Source organism: Cygnus atratus, chromosome Z, assembly GCF_013377495.2.
Source record: "Cygnus atratus isolate AKBS03 ecotype Queensland, Australia chromosome Z, CAtr_DNAZoo_HiC_assembly, whole genome shotgun sequence".
Lineage (NCBI taxonomy): Eukaryota > Metazoa > Chordata > Aves > Anseriformes > Anatidae > Cygnus > Cygnus atratus.
In genome coordinates, this window is record NC_066396.1 from 22,074,680 (window position 1) to 22,094,560 (window position 19,881).

The 19,881-nt window shown below is 37.5% G+C and overlaps 1 protein-coding gene across 1 annotated transcript in view; it reads left to right on the forward strand.

Moving 5' to 3' along the window:
* Positions 1-19,881, forward strand: part of RNF180 (ring finger protein 180) — a 143,079-nt gene that overhangs the window by 91,048 nt on the left and 32,150 nt on the right. The window contains exon 6 of the mRNA XM_035553688.2: positions 17,416-17,641. Coding sequence (XP_035409581.2) covers positions 17,416-17,641 — 226 coding nt within the window. The remainder of the gene's footprint in view (positions 1-17,415; positions 17,642-19,881) is intronic.

Here is a 19,881-nt window from a genome sequence, read left to right on the forward strand (position 1 = left end):
CCTCCTAAATACTGCCTGTCAGTGCATCCCTGAATGGTTGAGCCAAGGCAGGTTTTCATGTTTCTTCATCCATCTGGTTCTTTGAAAGATTTTTTCTGCCATGTCTGTGTCATATTCAGGACCATGTTTCCTTCACGCTAAGTCAAGTGAAATGTTGATTTAAAAAAATAATAATTCCTGTGCAACTATAGTCAAGTGTTTGTTTCCTTTGCTAATAAAATTTCATCAGCCATGCAAGCAGAAAAAAGAGTCTTCTTGCATTGTTGTTCTTTTAAATTTTTTAATCAAAAGGCCCAGTCTTGTAGCAATGTGTTGTTTAAACAGAAACTTAAGGCATGACAATTAGCAGAGTAGCATATGTATCATAAATAAAACTGCACATAACATCTTTTTACCAGTTACAGAAGTAACATATATTATGCCTAGCCCACTGCAGAGAGGTGAAGAGATCTCTACAAGAGAGGTGGAAAGCTGGCAGTGCTTGTTACAAGATCTCCTTGTCATCAGTCTGCTTCTTAAAATTCAGAAAGCTACTATTTGTGGACTAGCTAGACCTTTTGTATAGTTTATGTTTTAAATAAGTTATGGCAAAGGAAATGGTGCTTGAGAAATGATGGCCACAGGTAAATGATTTTTTTTTTTTTTATCTGTAGGCTCTCATATAGTTATCAACCACTTTGAGGTTTCTAGTAGTACTTTCATTTTGCTACTAATCCTATTTATAGTCAGTTATACACTTTAGCACAGTAACTCTTAAATCCTTCTGTTGATGAGTATGTTGCACCAACATTAATAGTGAAATAGCAGATGTTCAGCTCCATTTTTCTGTTTCATCATTCTGTCACTCCAAAGCAGAGCTTTAAATTCTGAGATTTTTCTCTGGAGGGGGGTTGAGAAGGCGGATCTTCATATTTGGTTTCTGAGAAGCTTTGTGAGAGACATCACTAGAAGAAAACTCTGCAATGTTAAATCACAGCAACGAGAAAAGATTGAAATTGTTATAGTGTGTTATTCAGTCCCCTCAAGGCTTTTGAAGGAAAGCTTACAAGAAGAGAAGAGTTGTCATCCTAAAGTATAAAATGTTCTTATCATCATTATAAATAACTTATGGGGAAAATGAAGTAGAATGCAACATGCTGATTACACAACACAGATAATCCACCTTTACATAAAATAAAGTATGAATGTTGTAATACCTGTACAGGAAGTGTAGCTTGCTCTGTATGGAACTGTGTATTAAATTACTAATTATTACAAAAAAATGTGCATGCATGTATACAAGATTTTCCACTTATATTGAGAAATTAAAATAGGCAATAATTTCTGCTCTGTTTATCAGACAGAAAAGATTTGGATAGCAGCTGTTTAGAGTATCTGGAAAGAGGATTTATTTAAGTACCAGCATACTGACAACTGACCCCTTTGAAGATATCCATGTTCAGCATTTTCAAACTGGGATATTTAATGGTTAAACAAGCTTTTGCACAGTTTGGATGACTTTGGATACGACTGAATAAAATTCCAAGGAATAAATACAGTGCTTATTGCTGACAGCTGCCATCACAGAGCCATAATTTACATTTTCTGATCAAATACTATAAAAAAAATCAGTTGAGATTGGTTAATCAAACTTAATATCTCAATCTCAATTTTTCAAAAAAGAAATATATGGAATATTTGAATTGCATTTTGTTACTGCAGATCAAGCTAGATTTTTTTTTTTTTTTAAGAGCAGGATCAAATTTCAGTGTCACTCAGAAGGATGCTTGAAAAGAAAAAACAAAAGGAACTTTTTTTTTCAATTGATACATGAAGACATCTAAAACACTTTTATATTTTTGGTGGTTTATTGTCTTCATCTTGTATTGAAATGTCTACTTCAGATGGATTATAAACTTCAAATTTTGCTGAGCCGGAATAGCTAAAAAATAACTAAATAACTAAAAACTTGGCCTGTTTACAGGTATGTTTGTTGGTTTTAAGTCCTAGTATCTTAAACCTAAATCACTATGCTTTTCAAAGTATCATTTACAACTGAAAATCTCATGAAGGCAATACAAGATCTGCAGGAAATCACAGAGATTTGGCCTTGCATATTGGTAGTAACAGAGTATCTACCTTAATTTTCCTGATGTTGTTGAAGTAAAAACATATTTTTTTTATATTTCAGTTATTTGTTTGTTTGCATTTTAAGGAAAAACTCTTTATGATTTTGTCAATTTGTTCCTGAACTATGTGAGAAGTGAATTCAAAGATTCGAGGCTACTAAAGTTAGGATTATTCAGTAGTGATCTTACTGTGCATAAAGAATTAACCAAGAGTGATTAAAGATGATTAAATTTCACCTAAGTTTCTTAAATATAGTCTCATTCAAAATGCTTCACTTGCCTTTATTTTACTTCAGTGTAAGTGAATGTTTTACTTTAAACACTGTTTGCAGATGGAGTCTATTTATGTAATAAATAATTAAATCCAGTTTAAGAAACTCGGGCAAGACACTTTAAATAGGTGGCCTGATTGTTCTAAGCAAAATAATCGCCAGTTCCTCCATCCAGGTAAGGAAACATTTGAAAACTGGAACAGTCATTTAATTGTCTAAATATAGATATAGGTTCCTAATTTTAGGATGACATATTTTAAATCAATTCATCTCACTCAGTGAATCTTTCTTTTACTGTAATATGTCACAAGCTATGCCTTGACTGTGGAAAACCAAGGGTACTAGCAGATTCATAAATCTAGGTGCCCTGTTTGTATCTTGATTTTGGGGTGAGAGGTAGATATACCCCAGCCCAATGGAAACGACACCCTGGGCTACCAGCCCAGTTGGAAGCATGTCACATTTCAACAGGTGCCCAGCTGGTTATGGTTGGGGCATACCATAATGCACATCCAGGTAAATGCAGGCAGAGGCATGGATTAATGCATATTGGTTAAATTTCTGTTTCAAGTCAGTGTTGTGATGGTTCTTACCTAAATTACTTTCTATCTGATGAATTATATGCAAGAACTTTCTCACTCCTGTCCCTGGTCTGTGTTGGAAGTCTGTGTTATCATTGTAACAATAAAATTAGAGACACTGCAATTAATGACTGAAGGGAAGGTCATGCTTATGTAAAAGAATGAAAAGACTGTAGAATTTGTGTAAAATTTATTTAAAGTAATTCCTTAAAAGAGCTTGTGATGAGAATTAAGTTTATCAAACCCATCTTTCTGTCCAAAACATCAGTAAGCCTTATATATCCATATCATATTTATTCGTATATATATTGTATAATGTATATTATATATTCTATATAATATATCATGTAATATCTATCATTGTATAATATATTCATATATATGTGAACATCATATATAACCAAGCCAGAAAATCTGTGTAGCTTTCATTGTGTTGTTATTTTGATAGCTGTTTGCAGATGACTCTGCAGTTGCTGTAGATTATATAAGCAATAAAATATATAGTCTACATATATAGAGAGAGAGACTATAGGCTGTAGACAACTACATAGGCCACTTGGAGCTGACAAATCCTATGAACAGTGAAACATTGGTAGGAAATTAAAGTCTATCAATTGATGTTGTTTTTTATAAAGCTATGTCCCAGAAGTGGAGATACATTGGAGATAAAAACAGTTTGTAAATGCTGTTCAGAACAGAAGTGGAACGCTCTATCCAGACAGATCTCTTTCCATGTTGTCTTCTCCATGTTCTGCCATACAGTGCTGGAGAAGAGACCTATTTTAATGACAGCAATAGGAGTTGTGCAGAAAAGGGCCTTTTGTACACTATCTATTAACTGGGATTGTGTCATGCTTCACTATAAATTGCTTTAGATTTAGGCTGAAGAAGAATTTCAGATGAATTGTTTGATATGCAATGACTATATTTATTCAAAGCTGTCAAAACATAGCAGCACTGCTCCGGACATCCCTTTATAGGCATTTTGTTAAGAGCACGTGCCCCGAAAGGGTAGTACTATATACATTCCCACAAAGCCTAGAATTAAAATGGAAAAATAAATACATACAATTGTCTGTTATTTCAGTGCTGCAAATCCATTAAAAAAAAAAAAAAAAAAAAAAGTTTTTACAGGAATAACATTAATATATCAACAAAAATAATTTATTGATTTTCTAGTTCTTTATACATGTGAATTAACAGGACTCTTTCTTTTTACCATGTTTCAGACTAGCAGAGGAGAACTTTTCAGATGTAAATAGTGATTGCTTTGATCTAGCAGAAGGCAGTCTTAGTGCTTACAGCCTTTTTACTGTTTCAGGTCTATCATTTAACCTCTCAGCAAAAATGCATCTGTTAACCTCAACAGTAGGTTTAGCACATGTGCTACTGCCAGTTCTGTAACTTTTTAATTTTCAAAGTGCAAAGGGATTCTGCAAAAAGTTTTTTTTTTAAAAAAAAAAAAAAAAAGTCTGTGTTTTCTCTGCATGGAATTCATACCAGAAGGTCCAGCCCAGCCTTTTATCTGTAATTTATTCATTGCATCAAGGCTCTAGGAAATTCACAGAAGCTTTTGCAGACCTCTGGGAATTAATTTTCCCCCTTATTGTTTGAAATACTAGCTGTTATAATGATGAATTATTATTAAAATTTGCTTTATTGTTAGGTGTAGCCTAACTAATAGCTGTGCCTGGATGTTCTCTGCATATTAATTTTTGCTGTGAAGCTTCATTTGCCAATTTATCTGTAATGCCTACATTATTCTCTTTGCTTAAATGCCTGAATCGGTAATGTGTGTATTTCATTAGATGCAAAATCAAAGTAAAAATGAAGATAGACTTGCAACATGACACATTTCTTCTCTACTAGTTCAGGGGTGAGTATAAATATTCAAGCATTAAAGTGATTGTCATTCAAGTACTTTGAGTAATATTTATTCCCGTGGCCTATCTGAATTCATCTTGGAAATTAAATTATTTTAGTAGAAAAAAATCTTTTTGAATGAAGTAATTGCTATTATTTTCAAGAGATCTTCATAAAAGCTGTGTTTGCAGGTGTTCCTTTAACAATAAATGTGATTCTCCTAGGAAAAATTTCCAAGAGGGTAATAATATCTAGAGCTGCCAATGTAGATGTATATTCCAAAAGCTTAACAGCTCAATTATTCCATAAAAAGAACTGTAGAGATCATCCAAGCTGCTTAATAAAAGATGTGTAAACAATTTCAAATCCATCATAACAGGCAACTGAAATATATATGATGCTTGGTAAAAAAGGGGATATGTATACTGTATCTATGCACAGTATCTAGCACAAGGGTTATTCTGTCCTGTGCGGCTTGTTGCAACCTGATGAAAACAGTATGAGTCAGTAATACATTAAAATATTAATTACTTTACTAGTTCTGTGAGGTGTTTGCGGGAATAAAAAGTGAAGGCATTGCATCCTTTTCTTCTCCTTTACCTATATTTGTGAGGTGTTTTTTTTTTCACTTTTTCCATAAAATAATCCTCTATTTCCTGATATTAATAAGACTAACTCTCTGCTGAAGTAAAAATATTTCAATGAGACAAACTGGTTAACTTTTCATGTATCAAGCCATTTTATAAATTTATTTCTCTTAACATAATCTAGTCATGTCCTCAGATTGTCCTTCTACTTAAAAGAAATCACATTCACGGTCATTTAACTAACATTACATAATGTTTGTCATTAAGAAGCTACTGAGGTTATTATGATTCTATAACTCTAAACAGATTTCTAACCTGAAGTTTTTTAAAAGGTCTAAATAATGTTCATTAATTACTTTGGTAGAAAGAGTAAGACTTAATGACATGTTTCATGGTTCCTTGAACAATCAGAATAGATAAATACACCCTCTAAAACTTCAAATTTATTCTGGGTCAGCCATGGATTTTTTGTTGTTGTTGTTTTTGTTTGTTTAGTTGGTTGGTTTGGTTTGGTTTTGTTTGTGTTTTTTTTCCTAATAGTTTTAGGTCTATGAAAGTCAGATAGAATTACAGAATCATAGAATCACTCAGGTTGGAAGGGACCTTATTATCTAGTTCCAACCCCTCTGCCATGGGCAGAGATGCCACCCACTAGACCAGGTTGCCCAGGGCCTCATTCAACCAGGTTTTGAACAACTCCAGGGATGGGGCATCCACAACATTTCTGGGTGACATGTGACAGTGCCTCACCACCCTCTGAGTGAAGAATTTCCTCCTAACCTCTAATCCAAATCTCTCCTCTTTTAGTTTAAAACCAGTCCCACTTGTCCTGTCGTTATCTGCTTCAGCAAAAAGTTGCTCTCCATCTTTTTGATAAGAACCCTTTAAGCACAGAAAAGCTGCAGTGAGGTCCCCCGAAAGCCGTCTTTTCTTGAGGCTGAACAGTCCCAGCTCTCTCAGCTTTTCTTCATAGGAGAGGTGCTCCAGCCCTCTGATCATCTTTGTGGTCCTCCTCTGGACCTGTTCTAAAATATCAACATCCTTCAAGATACTGCCAGATCACCTTGATATTTTTTGAGGATAACTGCTTCTCCAGAGAAGAAAAATGCAGACTGAACTTACTTAGACGGCAGTAAATGGGCTTGATGTTCCATAGAGTGCTGAATTAATACATTAATTGCAGTGCTACCATTATCTCTTAGTTAACTTCTGAATGCAGCTGGGCTGTAGTTCATCCACTGAAAAACAGCCTCTTAGAAGCTTTGCACTCAGTATGTCTTATACTTACTCCATCAATTTATAGGCCATGAGTTTAGCTGTTTTGGAAAAAATAGTCCATGTACGAAGCCTGTAAGTGGAGAAGAGTTTAATGACATGTTGATAATTCATTAAAATTATTACTGTTCTCATTTAAAATTTATGGTTTATTTTAACTTTGAGGTGTTAATTGCATCTATAAGATGTGGTATCTCATTTATTCCTTCTTATGGTAGATTTTAAAAATTCAGGTTGGTTGAATTCCTTTGCCTTCTGTTGTAAGGTGTATTTTAGGCTGTTAAATGCATACATTGTGCCCTCTCTGGTTTTCAATGTCAATTTTAAATTGTAGATGCTTAGACTTAGCTATTTTATTCTAGAAGAGGTCTCAGTAACAACCTGTACTAAATTTCAGGAGAGCCTTTAAAATCAACTTGTGTAAGGAATAAGAGAAGACACTCCTTTTGGGTAGGTACAAGCTATTTTCTTCAAATAGTTTTCTATATGCACATTTATCCTGTGGGTATGAAGGTATCCTGATATTCAATAAATAATAGAAGAATTTTCATAAAATCATAGACTGGTTTGAGTTGGAAGGGACCTTAAAGATTGTCTGGTTCCAACCCTACTGCCAGTAGGGACTGCCAGTGCCTCACCATCCTCCAAGTAATGAATTTTTTCCTTAGTCTAATCTAAATCTCACTCATTTTACTTTAAAGCCATTGCTCCTTCTCTTATCTCTACACTCCTTGATTAAGAGTCCCTCTCCTACTTTTCTGTAGGCCCACTTTAGGTACTGGAAGGCCACTATAAGGTCTCTCCAGAGCCTTCTCTTCTCCAGGCTGAACAAACCCAACTCCTTCAGCCTGTCTTCATAGGAGAGGTGCTCCAGCCCCTTGATCATCTTTGTGGCCCTCCTCTGGCCTCATTTTAATAGTTCCACCTCTTTCTTGTGCCTGGAGCCCCAGAGCTGAACACATTACTTAAGGCGGGATCTCACAAGAGCAGAGCAGATGGGAAGAATTGCCTCACTTGATCTGCTGGCAATGCTTCTTTTGATGCAGCCCAGGTTACAGTTGGCTTACTGGGCTGCAAGTATACGCTGCTGGCTCAAGATGAGCTCCTCATCAACCAACATGCTCTAGTTCTTCTCTTCAGGGCTGCTCTCAATCCATTTTCTGTCCAACATGTACCTGTGCTTGGGATTGCCTTAGCCCAGATGCAGGACCTTGCATGTGACCTCGTTGAACTTCATGAGGTTCGCACAGGCCACCTCTCAAACTTGTGAAGGTCCCTCAGGATGGCATCCCTTTCTTCCAGCATGTCAACAGCACCACACAGCTTGTTATGATCAGCAAATTTGCTGAGGGTGCACTCAATCCCTCTGTCCATGTCGCTGATAAAGATGTAAAATAACACCAGTCCCAATACCAACTCCTGTGGAACACCACTCATTACTTATCTCCATTTGGACATTGAATCATTGACCACTACACTTCGAGTGTGACCATCCATCCAATTCCTTACCCACCAATCCTTACCTCTCCAACTTAAAGAAAAGGATATCATGTGAGACAGTGTCAAATGCTTTGCACAAGTGCAGGTAGATGATGTCAGTAGCTCTTCCCCTATCCACCACCAATGCTGTAAACCCATCATAGAAGGCCACCAGTTTTGTCGAGTGCAATCGGCCCTTAGTGAAGCCATGATGCCTGTCAACAATCACTTCCTTATTTCCACGTTCCTTAGCATAGGTTTCTGGAGGATCTGCTCCATGGCATCTGCTCCAGGGTGCCAGGCACAGACGTGAGACCGACTGGCCTGTGGATCCCTAGGCCTTCCTTTTTTCCCTTTTTTAAAAATGGGGCTTATGTTTACCCTCTTCTAGTTAATGCGAACTTCACTGGACTGCCATGACCTCTCAAATATGATGGACAGTGGCTTAGCAGCTACATCCACCAGTTCCCTCAGGACCCTTGGATGCATGTCATGAGGTCATATGGACCTGTGCACCTTTAGGTTCCCTAGCTGGTCTCAAACCTGATCTTTTCCTACAGCAGTTCTTCATTTTCCTGGTTCCTGCCTTCTGGGACCTGGTCTATGTTACCATAGCTCTTGTCAGGGAAGACTAATGCAAAAAAAGTCATTGAGTACCTCAGCCATTTCTGTATCCCAGGTAACCAGGTCTCCTCTTTCCTTCTGGCAAGGGCCACAATTTCCCTGGTCTTCCTTTTACCACCGATGTACTTATAGAAGCCTTTCTTGTTGTCCTTGACATCCCTGGTCAAATTTAATTCTAATAGAGCTTCAGCTTTCCTAACCTAATCCCTGGCTGCTTGTACAATTTCTCTGTATCCCTCCCAGCTTATCTGTCCTTGCTTCCACCTGATGTAGATCTTTTTCTGCCTGAGTTTGGCCAGGAGCTCCTTGATCTTCCATGCAGGGTTCCAGACATTTTTGGCTGACTTCTTCTTTGTTGTGATGCATCACTCCTGAGCTTGGAGGAGGTGATCCTTCAATATTAACTAGCTTAATTGGGACCCCTCTTCATGGGCCATGGTACTCTACCAAGCAGATCCCTCAAGAGGCCTAAGTCTGCTCTCCTAAAGTCTAGGGTAGCAAGCTTGCTATGCTCCATCTTTTATGCCCTCAGGATCCTGAACAGCACCATTTCATGTTCACTGCAGCCAAGGCTGCCCTTGACCTCCATACCACATCTCTGTAACACCAGTGAGATTATAACCATAGCAAGTTTCCTGGTCAGCATATGAGAAGACTTACTTGGATTTCAGGGTGCACAATAGACCTTCTTTGAACTCAAGAGGAGAGAAGTGAACTCAGAGAATCTCTCAAAGAGCTGTTGCTTTGCAGAGCCCTGTCAGCACCTTTGATCCATGCTCCTAATTGTGTCATACTGTACACCTGAGCAGAGGAAAACAGTACCAGTGCCAGCTCATGTGTTAGGGTTCTTAAATAGCAAATATTACTTTCTTTCCAGGAAGAGCTCATCAGGCTGCTATCCTTACTTAATCTCCCATTTCTTTTCTGTACAGTATCCAGTTTTTCATCTTGTGTTTTAATTTGTGGCTAACAGACTTGGACCTTTTAAAGATTCACCAGTGACCTGTGCAAAGGCAGTCACCCAGTCAAGCCCAAACAATGCTATGCAGAACTTCAGGAATTTGTCATAGCTGAGTAGGCTGGCAATAGTACAGTCACAATAAACAAGTACAAAAACTGTTAACGCATATTAGAGAAAGTAATTTCAGCTAACCATACAATCTTTCATGAGTTGCACTGGTGAAGTACTCAGGTAACAAAATACTGGACTGGTTATTATCATGGGCGGGAGTATGATAATCTCAGTGAAAACTTACACTTACTGACATGGATCTATTTGCAGATGTATAAAGTGTGGATATAGTAAGCATTAAAAATTTTAGTTTCTTAGCCACGGTCTGTGCATAATAATTCAGTGAACTTCAACTGGGTAAGTAATTTAATTTTCCTGTGTTTTATTTTTTTTGAGATCATTCATGATTAAGAAAAGTTTGTAGTCTACTGTTGTAGTCATCATTAGATGAAGACAGAAACAATTTGAGATTGATAAAGTTAGTATGTGTACATATATTTGATTAGACAAATCAAATGAAGCATATTTGATTAGGCAGGCTGCTAGAACATGGCAAAAAAAGAAATGGAGAGTCAAAATATCTTTTCAGGTCAGTGTAGTAGTAGCCTTCATGAATAAACATAACCTCAGAAAAACAAATAGAAAAGGAAGGGGAATTTGAGTGTTAAGGAGGATATCTTTTCTGAAAAGAAGGAAGATACATAATTTATTTTCTCTGGAACATGGAAGAGGCTAACTGGAGGTTAGAGTGCAAATATCTGTTCAGAATATTCTAATTTTCATTTTTATTGCTTATTCATTTATTGTTGTCTCTTTAGAGCCTCATATAGTAAAAGTACTCAAAAAAGGTGTCTCATCAGTACCTAGCCTTAGAAGCTAGGGTCTGCAAAGCACTTCATCACAGGAGTTGAATAACTCCATTGCCTAAAGCTACCTCTAAATGACACAAAATAAAAATAAATACACTGTTCTCTTTAAAGAAAAGTTCTCTGTGGAAGAAAATGTCCTTCAGTTGTTTTTCCCTTGAGCAATTTATCTAACCCAAGTGCAGCAGAGAGGTTCTGAAGAGAGGACATGGCTTCTAGCAGTAGGTAGCTCCAGAGAGCTGCTTAAGTTGCTTTGCTATGCTTTTTAGTTTTTAGATTGCTTTTGGATTTTTTTGAAATGTTGTATAGAGAGAAATTTAGAGTGCAGGTAGTTCAGAGTGAATTATTGATTTATACAAATATTTAATCCATGGGCATTGGTGCCAGTGCCATATTATGATTTATATGTTTCAAGGTTTGCCAGAAGCCTGAAAAGAAGTCCTTTTGCATTCATCATATCAGTCAACAAAACCAGAGTGCTTAAAGACATACAAAGCCCAGTGGACCCTATGGCCTGATTTGGACAAACTTCTAGATTAGTTAGCAAAGATTTGGGAATTTTTCTACTGCAGTTTAAAATTGTACATGAATTTGTTTTCTGTTTGCTTGTAAAACTCCAGAAGTCACCAACTTAGTCTGCAGAAATCAGGCTAGATAATTTGTGATCAAACCAACAACATATTACTACTGTTATCATCAGTAGTTACCAGTATCATTAACCTGAAAGAAAAAGAAAACGACTAGAAGTTGTTATGCAAGTAAGTAGACCCTGCTTTTCTATTTCTTCCTATCATATAACTACCATATTTATGCCTATTCTGTGATTTTCTTCTCATTCTTTACTTTCCTTACCACTAACTGTCCCAGCTGTTATTTAAAGATGTTAAAGTTTCGTACAGTACTCCACTTTTCCCCAGTTTCCTCTTCCAAGTTCTGCAGACGTTCCCATAGTGATTGTAGAATCATAGAATATCCCGAGTTGGAAGGGACCCACAAGGATCATAGAGTCCAACTCCTGGTTCCACGCAGCACCACTCCAAAATCAAACCAGATGTCTGAGAGCATTGTCCAAATGCTTCTGGAATTCCAGCAGGCTCAGTGCCGTGACCACTGACTGCCCTGGGGAGCCTGTCCCCAGTGCCCAACCACCCTCTGGGTGCAGAACCTTTCCCTAACACCCAGCCTGACCCTCCCCTGTCCCAGCTCCATGCCATTCCCTCAGGCCCTGTCACTGTCCCCAGAGAGCAGAGCTCAGCTCCAGCCCCTCCACTCCACTCTTGAGGGAGCTGCAGGCCACCATGAGGCCTCCCCTCAGCCTGCTCTGCTCTGGGCTGAGCAAACCAAGGGACCCTAGCTGCTTCTTATAGGTCTTGCCCTTTAGACCCTTCACCATCTTTGTTGCCCTCCTTTGGACACTCTCTAATAGTTTTAAAGTGATGGCACTCACTTCAGTCTCTCTACTCAATCTAACTGTCAATTTTTATGAATTTTTCAGGAAGCCAATATAATTCTCTCAACCATCCTGTCAGATTTGGTTACAATTGACTAATGGGTTCCAAAGCTGTTGTGGGACCACCTGACAGATGGATAGACATGGCAATCTCATAAGCTGCATTTCTGTAGGAAATAAGGCTCAAACCACTGATGATTTTTTCCAGCAGCAAGCAGGAAGTATTTATGTCTTCCTGATCCATGTCTCTACAAAACAGGATCTATATTCATTCTTTCAAAATTTTCAGACCTGTAGTGTATGGTTCTGACTATATAATATAACTGAAGGCTTAATTTCTATTTTAGGGCTGTGAATCAATTTTTGTATCATTTATGTACAGCTTGTGAATAGCATGGAAGAGACTACCAAGGGGCAGCTTCCAGGATAACAAAGGAGAATATGCATACTGCCCCCTTTCATGTGAGGTACCCAAATGCGCAGCAAATCACATCTTCCTCCTGGTTTGTCAGGGTGAAAATGTGGCTTTATGTATTCTTGAGCCTCCCACGCCACTGCTCAAATTTTGAGGTGCTGTTTGAGGTACTGTTAGTGTAAGAGCAGTGAAGGTGTTGACTGCAAAGAGAGTAAAGTTTATCCGCTCTTATATTAAGCGTTCAAGAACAGAAAGAGATTTTTCCCCTCCTAGCCAATCTGTGTAGCATCTAAGAGAATATCTATTCTGATCAGCATATATGCCAATATCTTTTAGTAAGGAATAATTGAAAAAGATGATCATTATCCAGTGGAGCACCATTATATTATGAATGCTGTCTGGAATGGGGTCTCCAGAGTTTTATGGCAAGGATGAAGAATGTTTCTCATTTTAAGCACTCACAAGAACTTTTGGATGTATTTGATGGGCCACACAGTATTAATGTACCTGTAATATTTTCCCAGTCTCTGTTCCACAGGGCTCTCCATCACTCATACACAATTTACTATACCATCTCATGCAGTGTTTAATGCCCAGCTATTTCATAGCGCACATTTCTAAAACTCAAGTCAGCACTTTACACTGCTAGGTGTTTCTCTAGTCCTCCATATTGCACAGCACTATGCTGTGTATTACATCCCATATACAAATTATTTCTCATTATTAGCAACGCAACACTACAAAGCACTTGCCTGATAAAGGCATGTCAAGGCTGAACAGCTTACCCCTGGTTCTGCCTTTACACCAATTTCATTTAGATTGCAAAGCAGAGTCCACAGCATTCTTCTGTTTCAAGACCTGGTTGGAAGACTTAGAGAATGCAGCCATATGAGGCATTTATTGTCATATTCTACTCTTATTTCAGGGCAAAGTATTGGTACAATTATTATGCCCTAATAATAAGTCAACTACTAATTAACTTGGAATTATGTTTGCGTTCTGCATACACACATACCTTTATGCTTTCATTCTTCTGATTAAAAAGTGAAATATATGGCAAACATTCTCTGATATTTACTTAACTTCAGGGCCATTCAAAAAAAAAAATCCACCTTTGATCATTAAACTTTGCTGGCTTAATATTTCTATGAAGTACAGTTTTACGTATTTTTTCTGAGTTTTATTTCAGGGCAGCTATCTTTGCAAGGTAATCTTATGAATTACAGAACTAGTATTTTCTTGGTTATCAAACCCTCTAGTTGTGGACATTTTTGAACTTAGAAAGCATTCTGAATTGGTGAGTTTAACATGAAGTTTTTGGCAAGGCTTTTTCATAGTTTGGCATCTTGGTGCACATCTTAGGTGTGCTGTTCTGATCATACTCCCACATCTTACTCTGAACTTCTTTTTACTTGCAGTACACATACAGAAAGTTTTCATGGTAATGTCTACATCCACTACTTTGAGGTATTTTACATGCTTATAGTGTAAGGTAAATCTTACAGTAAATGCCATATTACTCATTGGTGCCTGTGATCTCTCTGAATGCGAAACTGAATTAAATACTTTCATGTAGTCTGGCCAAACTACATTAGACTCCTTCTGTTAGTTAACATTATTCATATACTTTTCAAGCAAAAGTTGATCCTTTGTTCCCCTGTTGTGTTGGGTTTTTGTTGTTGGTTTTTTTGGTTGGTTGGTTGGTTTTGATAACATCCTTCTGCCATCTACCCAGTGAAATATCAGTGATTACAGTCAGGTGATAAAGTCAGTTTTAGCAATTTCCAAGTGACTTGGAAAGATGAAACCTTTTGAGGACTCTCCAGCTTTCTTTCATTTCTTAGTAGTAATAGTTTTGCTTTGCTTTCAAGGTTTTGCTGTTCGTTTTGGACTATCTTTTCCTCCTGTCACCGTCCTCAGTGTCTGCATGGCCTTTCTCAATTTTGTCTGTACTATAATTCTTCAAGAGGAACAGTCTGTTTTATGTTTGTAAAGCTCTGAAGCACTGAAACTCTGCTTCTGATTGGAATATTCAGGCACTGCTTAATTGCAGATAAAAAATAATACCCGTTTAAGATCTTTTGCATTATCTTATTGCATAAGGGAATTGCACTGATATCAGCTTTGTAGTACTAGTGTACTAGTGTACTAGTACTAGTGTAGTACTTTGTAGTACTAAATGATGAAGTGTGCACAGATAGGTCTTTTAAGGAGGGGTGCAAAGCTGTAGAAATGATAGGTCTTTCTCTGATCCACTAATCAAATTACTCGTAACTGGAGTCTAGTTGGCACATTAGAATAATTTTGATCTGCCTTCTAATTGCAAATGGCTCTGAGATTGTCCTGTATGTTCATCTTATCCTGATTACAAACCTACCTCAGAACTAACAATTACTCTTGAGTTCTCAGCCATTTTGCCTCTAGCTCCCTCATTTGCTTAACTGGCTCACGGAAAATGTTTAACTTGCAGCCAGCAAGAGAGGCAGCTCCTCTTTGAACATTAGGTATTTCCTTTACAGTCAGTACTCATCAAAACCAGTCAGCAAATACTTGCCTGAACCCAATATCTTTTGGTTTTGTGCTAGCTTTTAATTATGATTTTGTCCTTACATGGCTGAGTTGCAGGTGGTGGGGGCAGAGGAAATTTTTGTTACAATGTAGTAGGGTTGCACTGTTTCTGCTGAAGTCATGTATCAAGCTCTGACTACTTTTCTTGCTTTCTGTGCGGGTGCAGGGTTTTTTTTGTTTTGTTTTGGTTTGGTTTGGTTTGGTTTGGTTTTTTGTCCAAAATGATTTTGAGGCTTCCTTCATTCTACAGTTACCTAGGTCAACTCCCAGTGACTTTTTACCACGCTGTGCTGGTGTGGGTTATCTGTTCCATAGGTGCAGAGACAGTGCATTAAAGAGAATTATTGATTTGTTGCAATCCAGTGCTGCTCTAACACTCTTTCCAGGGCAAGCTTGCCCCAAAAAATTACATGGTTGCTTTCCTGCAGCATGGAGCTACAAGCTCCTAGTCCCAGGCAGACTACACTGACTGTGTCAGGACAAGCTAGGTGTCTCTGCAGTAAATTTCTGTACACACTGAAGCTTTCTGGACTTATCTCAGATCTGGCATGGAGAAAACTGAGCTGGAGTAATAACTGCTGAGGTAAGTGCTACAAGAGCCACATAGGTGTTGACAATCTGGGGTGCACAAGAGCTTATGTTTGGATGCAGTGCTAAACCCAAGCTGTCTGCATGCACCTGAGTCACAGCAGGCCAGAATCTCTAAGCCCTTTTGGCAACGAAAGTGTGATACCTGGGCTGAGATAGACTGGTGGGACAAGTGTTGATACAGAAATAGTAAATTCTGGAAAGATATTTCTGCTCTGTGTTTTTAAATGCATTCCATACCTATCATATTAGGGTTTATTCATTATTTGCAGTGTTTAGTATCCCAGGCAGCAGCAGACTAATACTAACAAGAGACAACAGAAATCCAAGCCAGGATGCTAGAAATGTAATCATCCCTGAAACAGATGTAGAGACTTCCATCTCTACAGTAGGCACAGAGTAACATTATAATTAATGTTTGGTATACCAGCATCAGGCAGTCATTGTCTGCCATAGCCTACAAGTGTCAAAAATGTCCTGCATAACATACATACAATTCATATATCTTCCACAGGTAGTCATGCAAATTATATGCAAATCAAGCAGCTGCTCTAGCACAAGTAGTATTTATGGGGTAGAAATGCATCATGAGATATGCTTAATGTCAACATGTAAGGACTCATGCAGGGCTAGCAAGGAGGTATATACAGAGCAGGTTGAGCAAGAGGCATTAAGTATGGATGCTGGAGCCTGCCAGAAGTCACTGATACTACTAAAGAGCTTAGAAATAAGACGCTTAAATTAGGATCATTAGGCAAGGATTGGGAGTTCAGAACAAGGGGCATAAGGGAAGGGTTTGTCACTCAGCAGTGTCTGACGCCCTCCTCTTTCTTGGTTGTTAACTGGTGAGTCTCTTGGATTTTGGTATATGTTGGGTTCTGATTTTTAGCTGTGAAACAGAGCAGGGATAGAGGAACTACAGCAAGGCCAATGTGTCTTGTGTGGCTCTCTTAGAGATGAAAAGAATACTTTTTTCTTTACGCCAAGAACACTAGCTGCTTTTCATATAAAATCTTCAGATTGCATGGAAAGTTTTAGTCATCCTACAGCAGCAAGGCAGGAACCTGGTAATATATCCAGATTCTTATGTTCGTATGGCATGAACACTATACAGGAAGTCCAGCTATATCCTCCTACAAATATATCAGTGCAAGGAAATTTAAAGCATACATGCTGGCAAAATCAAGCACTTTCCAAAAGTGTTAGGATTTCCTAGACTGTCTACTTTAAGGCTAAGGTTCTGCATTATAGTAATAAAGTTGTGGCTTGTATCAAATTGTGAATCATTATTCATGCTGAAACATGTATTTCACTAATGACCTTTCAAAGGAAGAACAACCCACAGGTTATTTTAAGGGATTGTTATTATCTTCTGCATTTCATAGGAAAGTAACCAGTTATTTTGGTAACAAAGTTACAAAGAAATTGTAAAGTTTATTTTAAGAAATGTGACCAGAGTACCATTTTAATCAACCTTTTTGGTTTTGTTATTTCTTTCTTTTACTGTCTCATATGATATTTGTTCTCCTTCCCATGCCTGTTGTGGCACTCCTCTCTAACCTGTATGTTTCATCATCTCATTAAAAGTAACCTGTATTAAAAATTAATATCACCAGTGTGTACTGACTTCTTAACGTGTTATTTAAAAACACCTTCCTACATATTGTTTTATCCAAAATAGTTATGAGCTGTAAAGAGATTTTTTCTTTTTCTTTTTCTTCTTGCAGACTGCAAATGATAACCTGCATACAGAAGATGAGCCTGAACTCAGAGGAGATAAAGAAAGCTATCTCTGTGCTGTATGCCTGGATGTTTATTTCAATCCTTACATGTGCTATCCATGCCACCACATCTTTTGTGAACCTTGTTTAAGGATGCTTGCCAAAGACAATCCAGCCAGCACTCCATGTCCACTATGTCGTACTACAATAGCCAGAGTCTTTTTCCAAGCAGGTATAAAAATTAAAGTTTTTATAATATAGACAAATTTTTCTAGCTTTTCATTCCTGTATTTCTGGTCTGAATAAATATGTAGTTAAAAGTATAGTAAATCCAAGCTGACCAAATACAGTCATAAAATTAGTTTCTTGTCCAAAGAAATAATAATGTACAACAAGTATGTCCAGAATCCATAGAGATTAAAATTTAGTCTTGTTATCCATTGTGAGGAATTATTTGCTAGGATTCTTTCTAGAGCTGTGCCACACAAGCTTTCTTAAGTTGTAAGAAACTATTCTGAGAATGTATTTTAAAACTTTTTGACATTTGAAGTGAGGTTCTGATATTTTGTATTTTTTGGTTTTCTCTTGCTAAATAATTACAAATTCCAAGCATTATAAACATACATTTTCTCAAAATATCTCACCAGAATAGCATTTTTTAAATGGCTAACTTAATTAGCAAAAAATAAACCTTTTGGGTTTGTGACTTTAATTCAGCTATAATTGAAAATAAGGTTGGCAGTACTATAGAATTCTGCTAACTAATCTTATTTTTAAATTCTTCTTTCCTGGCCTCTTCCACCCTCATCTCTAGTGTTCCTGACTTTAAGCAGTAGGAAAACATGGTCAGTAAGTGTTTTTTGATGTCAGAAACTATATAGGAATAGGAGAGAGTGCCATAGGTGGTTTACCTAGAATAGCATGAGTCACTCTTTTATACCTGGAACTATAAAAAGTAAATTCATAAAATTTATGAATTGATATTGATATCCATATGGATAAAATTCCACTACAATAAAATTCCACTATGATATGAGTGATGACTGGAGCTAGGCCCTTCACAGCACTTAAAACGGTGCATATACTGGTCACAAAATGATGGAAATAACTCAGCTATGCAGAAATGTTTATTTTTGTGTGCTTCAGAGATCATGCAGCTATTCTATTTAAACTGAGTGAGTGCTGTGATGATGACAGGTTGGGGATGTAGATTAAAGAGAGATTTTCCATGGATCTGCAGAGCTGCCCAGCTTGTATTTCTGGTTGTACACAGACTCCTCCACTGCACAGGCACAATTTTATATAATTTTATGACAGATGAGTTTGAGGAACTGTCTGGACTAAAAAGGAAAAAAAAAAAGTTATTTGGATGGGAAGGAGGCATTTTTTCAGCTGAACTAGTTGCCACAAGATGGTTCACTGGCGAGTTGGTGGTGGCCATGGATAAGGACTGACTAAGCCAGCACTGCAGCAGAGAAGAACATGAGTAAAGAAAATGCCTAGCTGGTGTTCAGAGGTTTCAGGCTGATTTCATTTCATTTGCTTAATGTTTGATGCTCCTTTGGAATTGATTTAGAGATAAAGTGTGTTTCACCAATAGATAATTGTTTATAGTTATTGAGGGGATTTTAAGTAAAGAAAAGCTATTTAACAGAGCTGTTGCAGTAAAATATTACTGGGAGAGTGCAAAGAGGGAAATGGACACTTGCTAAAATGTATCTGGAAAACTTTTAAACATCTTTGAGGTATTTTTGTTTAAGTGAAATATTTCAGGATTATTTATAGTCTGTGAGTTCTTAATGTACAATGTGTATAAATACCTGATGGGAGGGAGCAAAGCAGAGACCAATAGACTCTTCTCAGTAGTGCCCACCAACAGGACAGAAGGCAATGGACACAAACTTAAACACATAAAATTGCATCTGAATGCAAGAAAACACTTTTCCACTGTGAGGATGACCAAGCACTGGAACAGGTTGCTCAGAGACTTTGTGGAAACTCCACCTGAAGAATCAAAACCCAACTGGACACACCTGGGCAACCTGCTGTAGCTGACCCTGCTTGAGCAGTTGGGTTGGACTAGTTGATCTCAAGATGTGACTTCCAACCTAACCCATTCTGTCAAAATATGTAAAAGTTATTTAGTCTTATTGAGGAAATGGATTTATGCAGCTGAAGTGTAAATACAGTGTTATACAGAGAGAGTCTAATGTAAGTAGTAATAACAGTATATGAGATGTGTTTAGTATTAACTATATACTAAAAAAAATATTTTGTAATTTCCCAGTGCCTAACACGTCAGGCTGCTTTTAAGTCAACCAAGAAATATTGATGATCATAAAGTCATCGAGATTAGAAAAGACCTTCAAGATCATCTGGTTCAACCATCACCCTACTACCAACATCACGCACTATGATGATACCATATCCTTAACTATGTCCTGAAATTAATCCTTAATTTATCCTTAAATT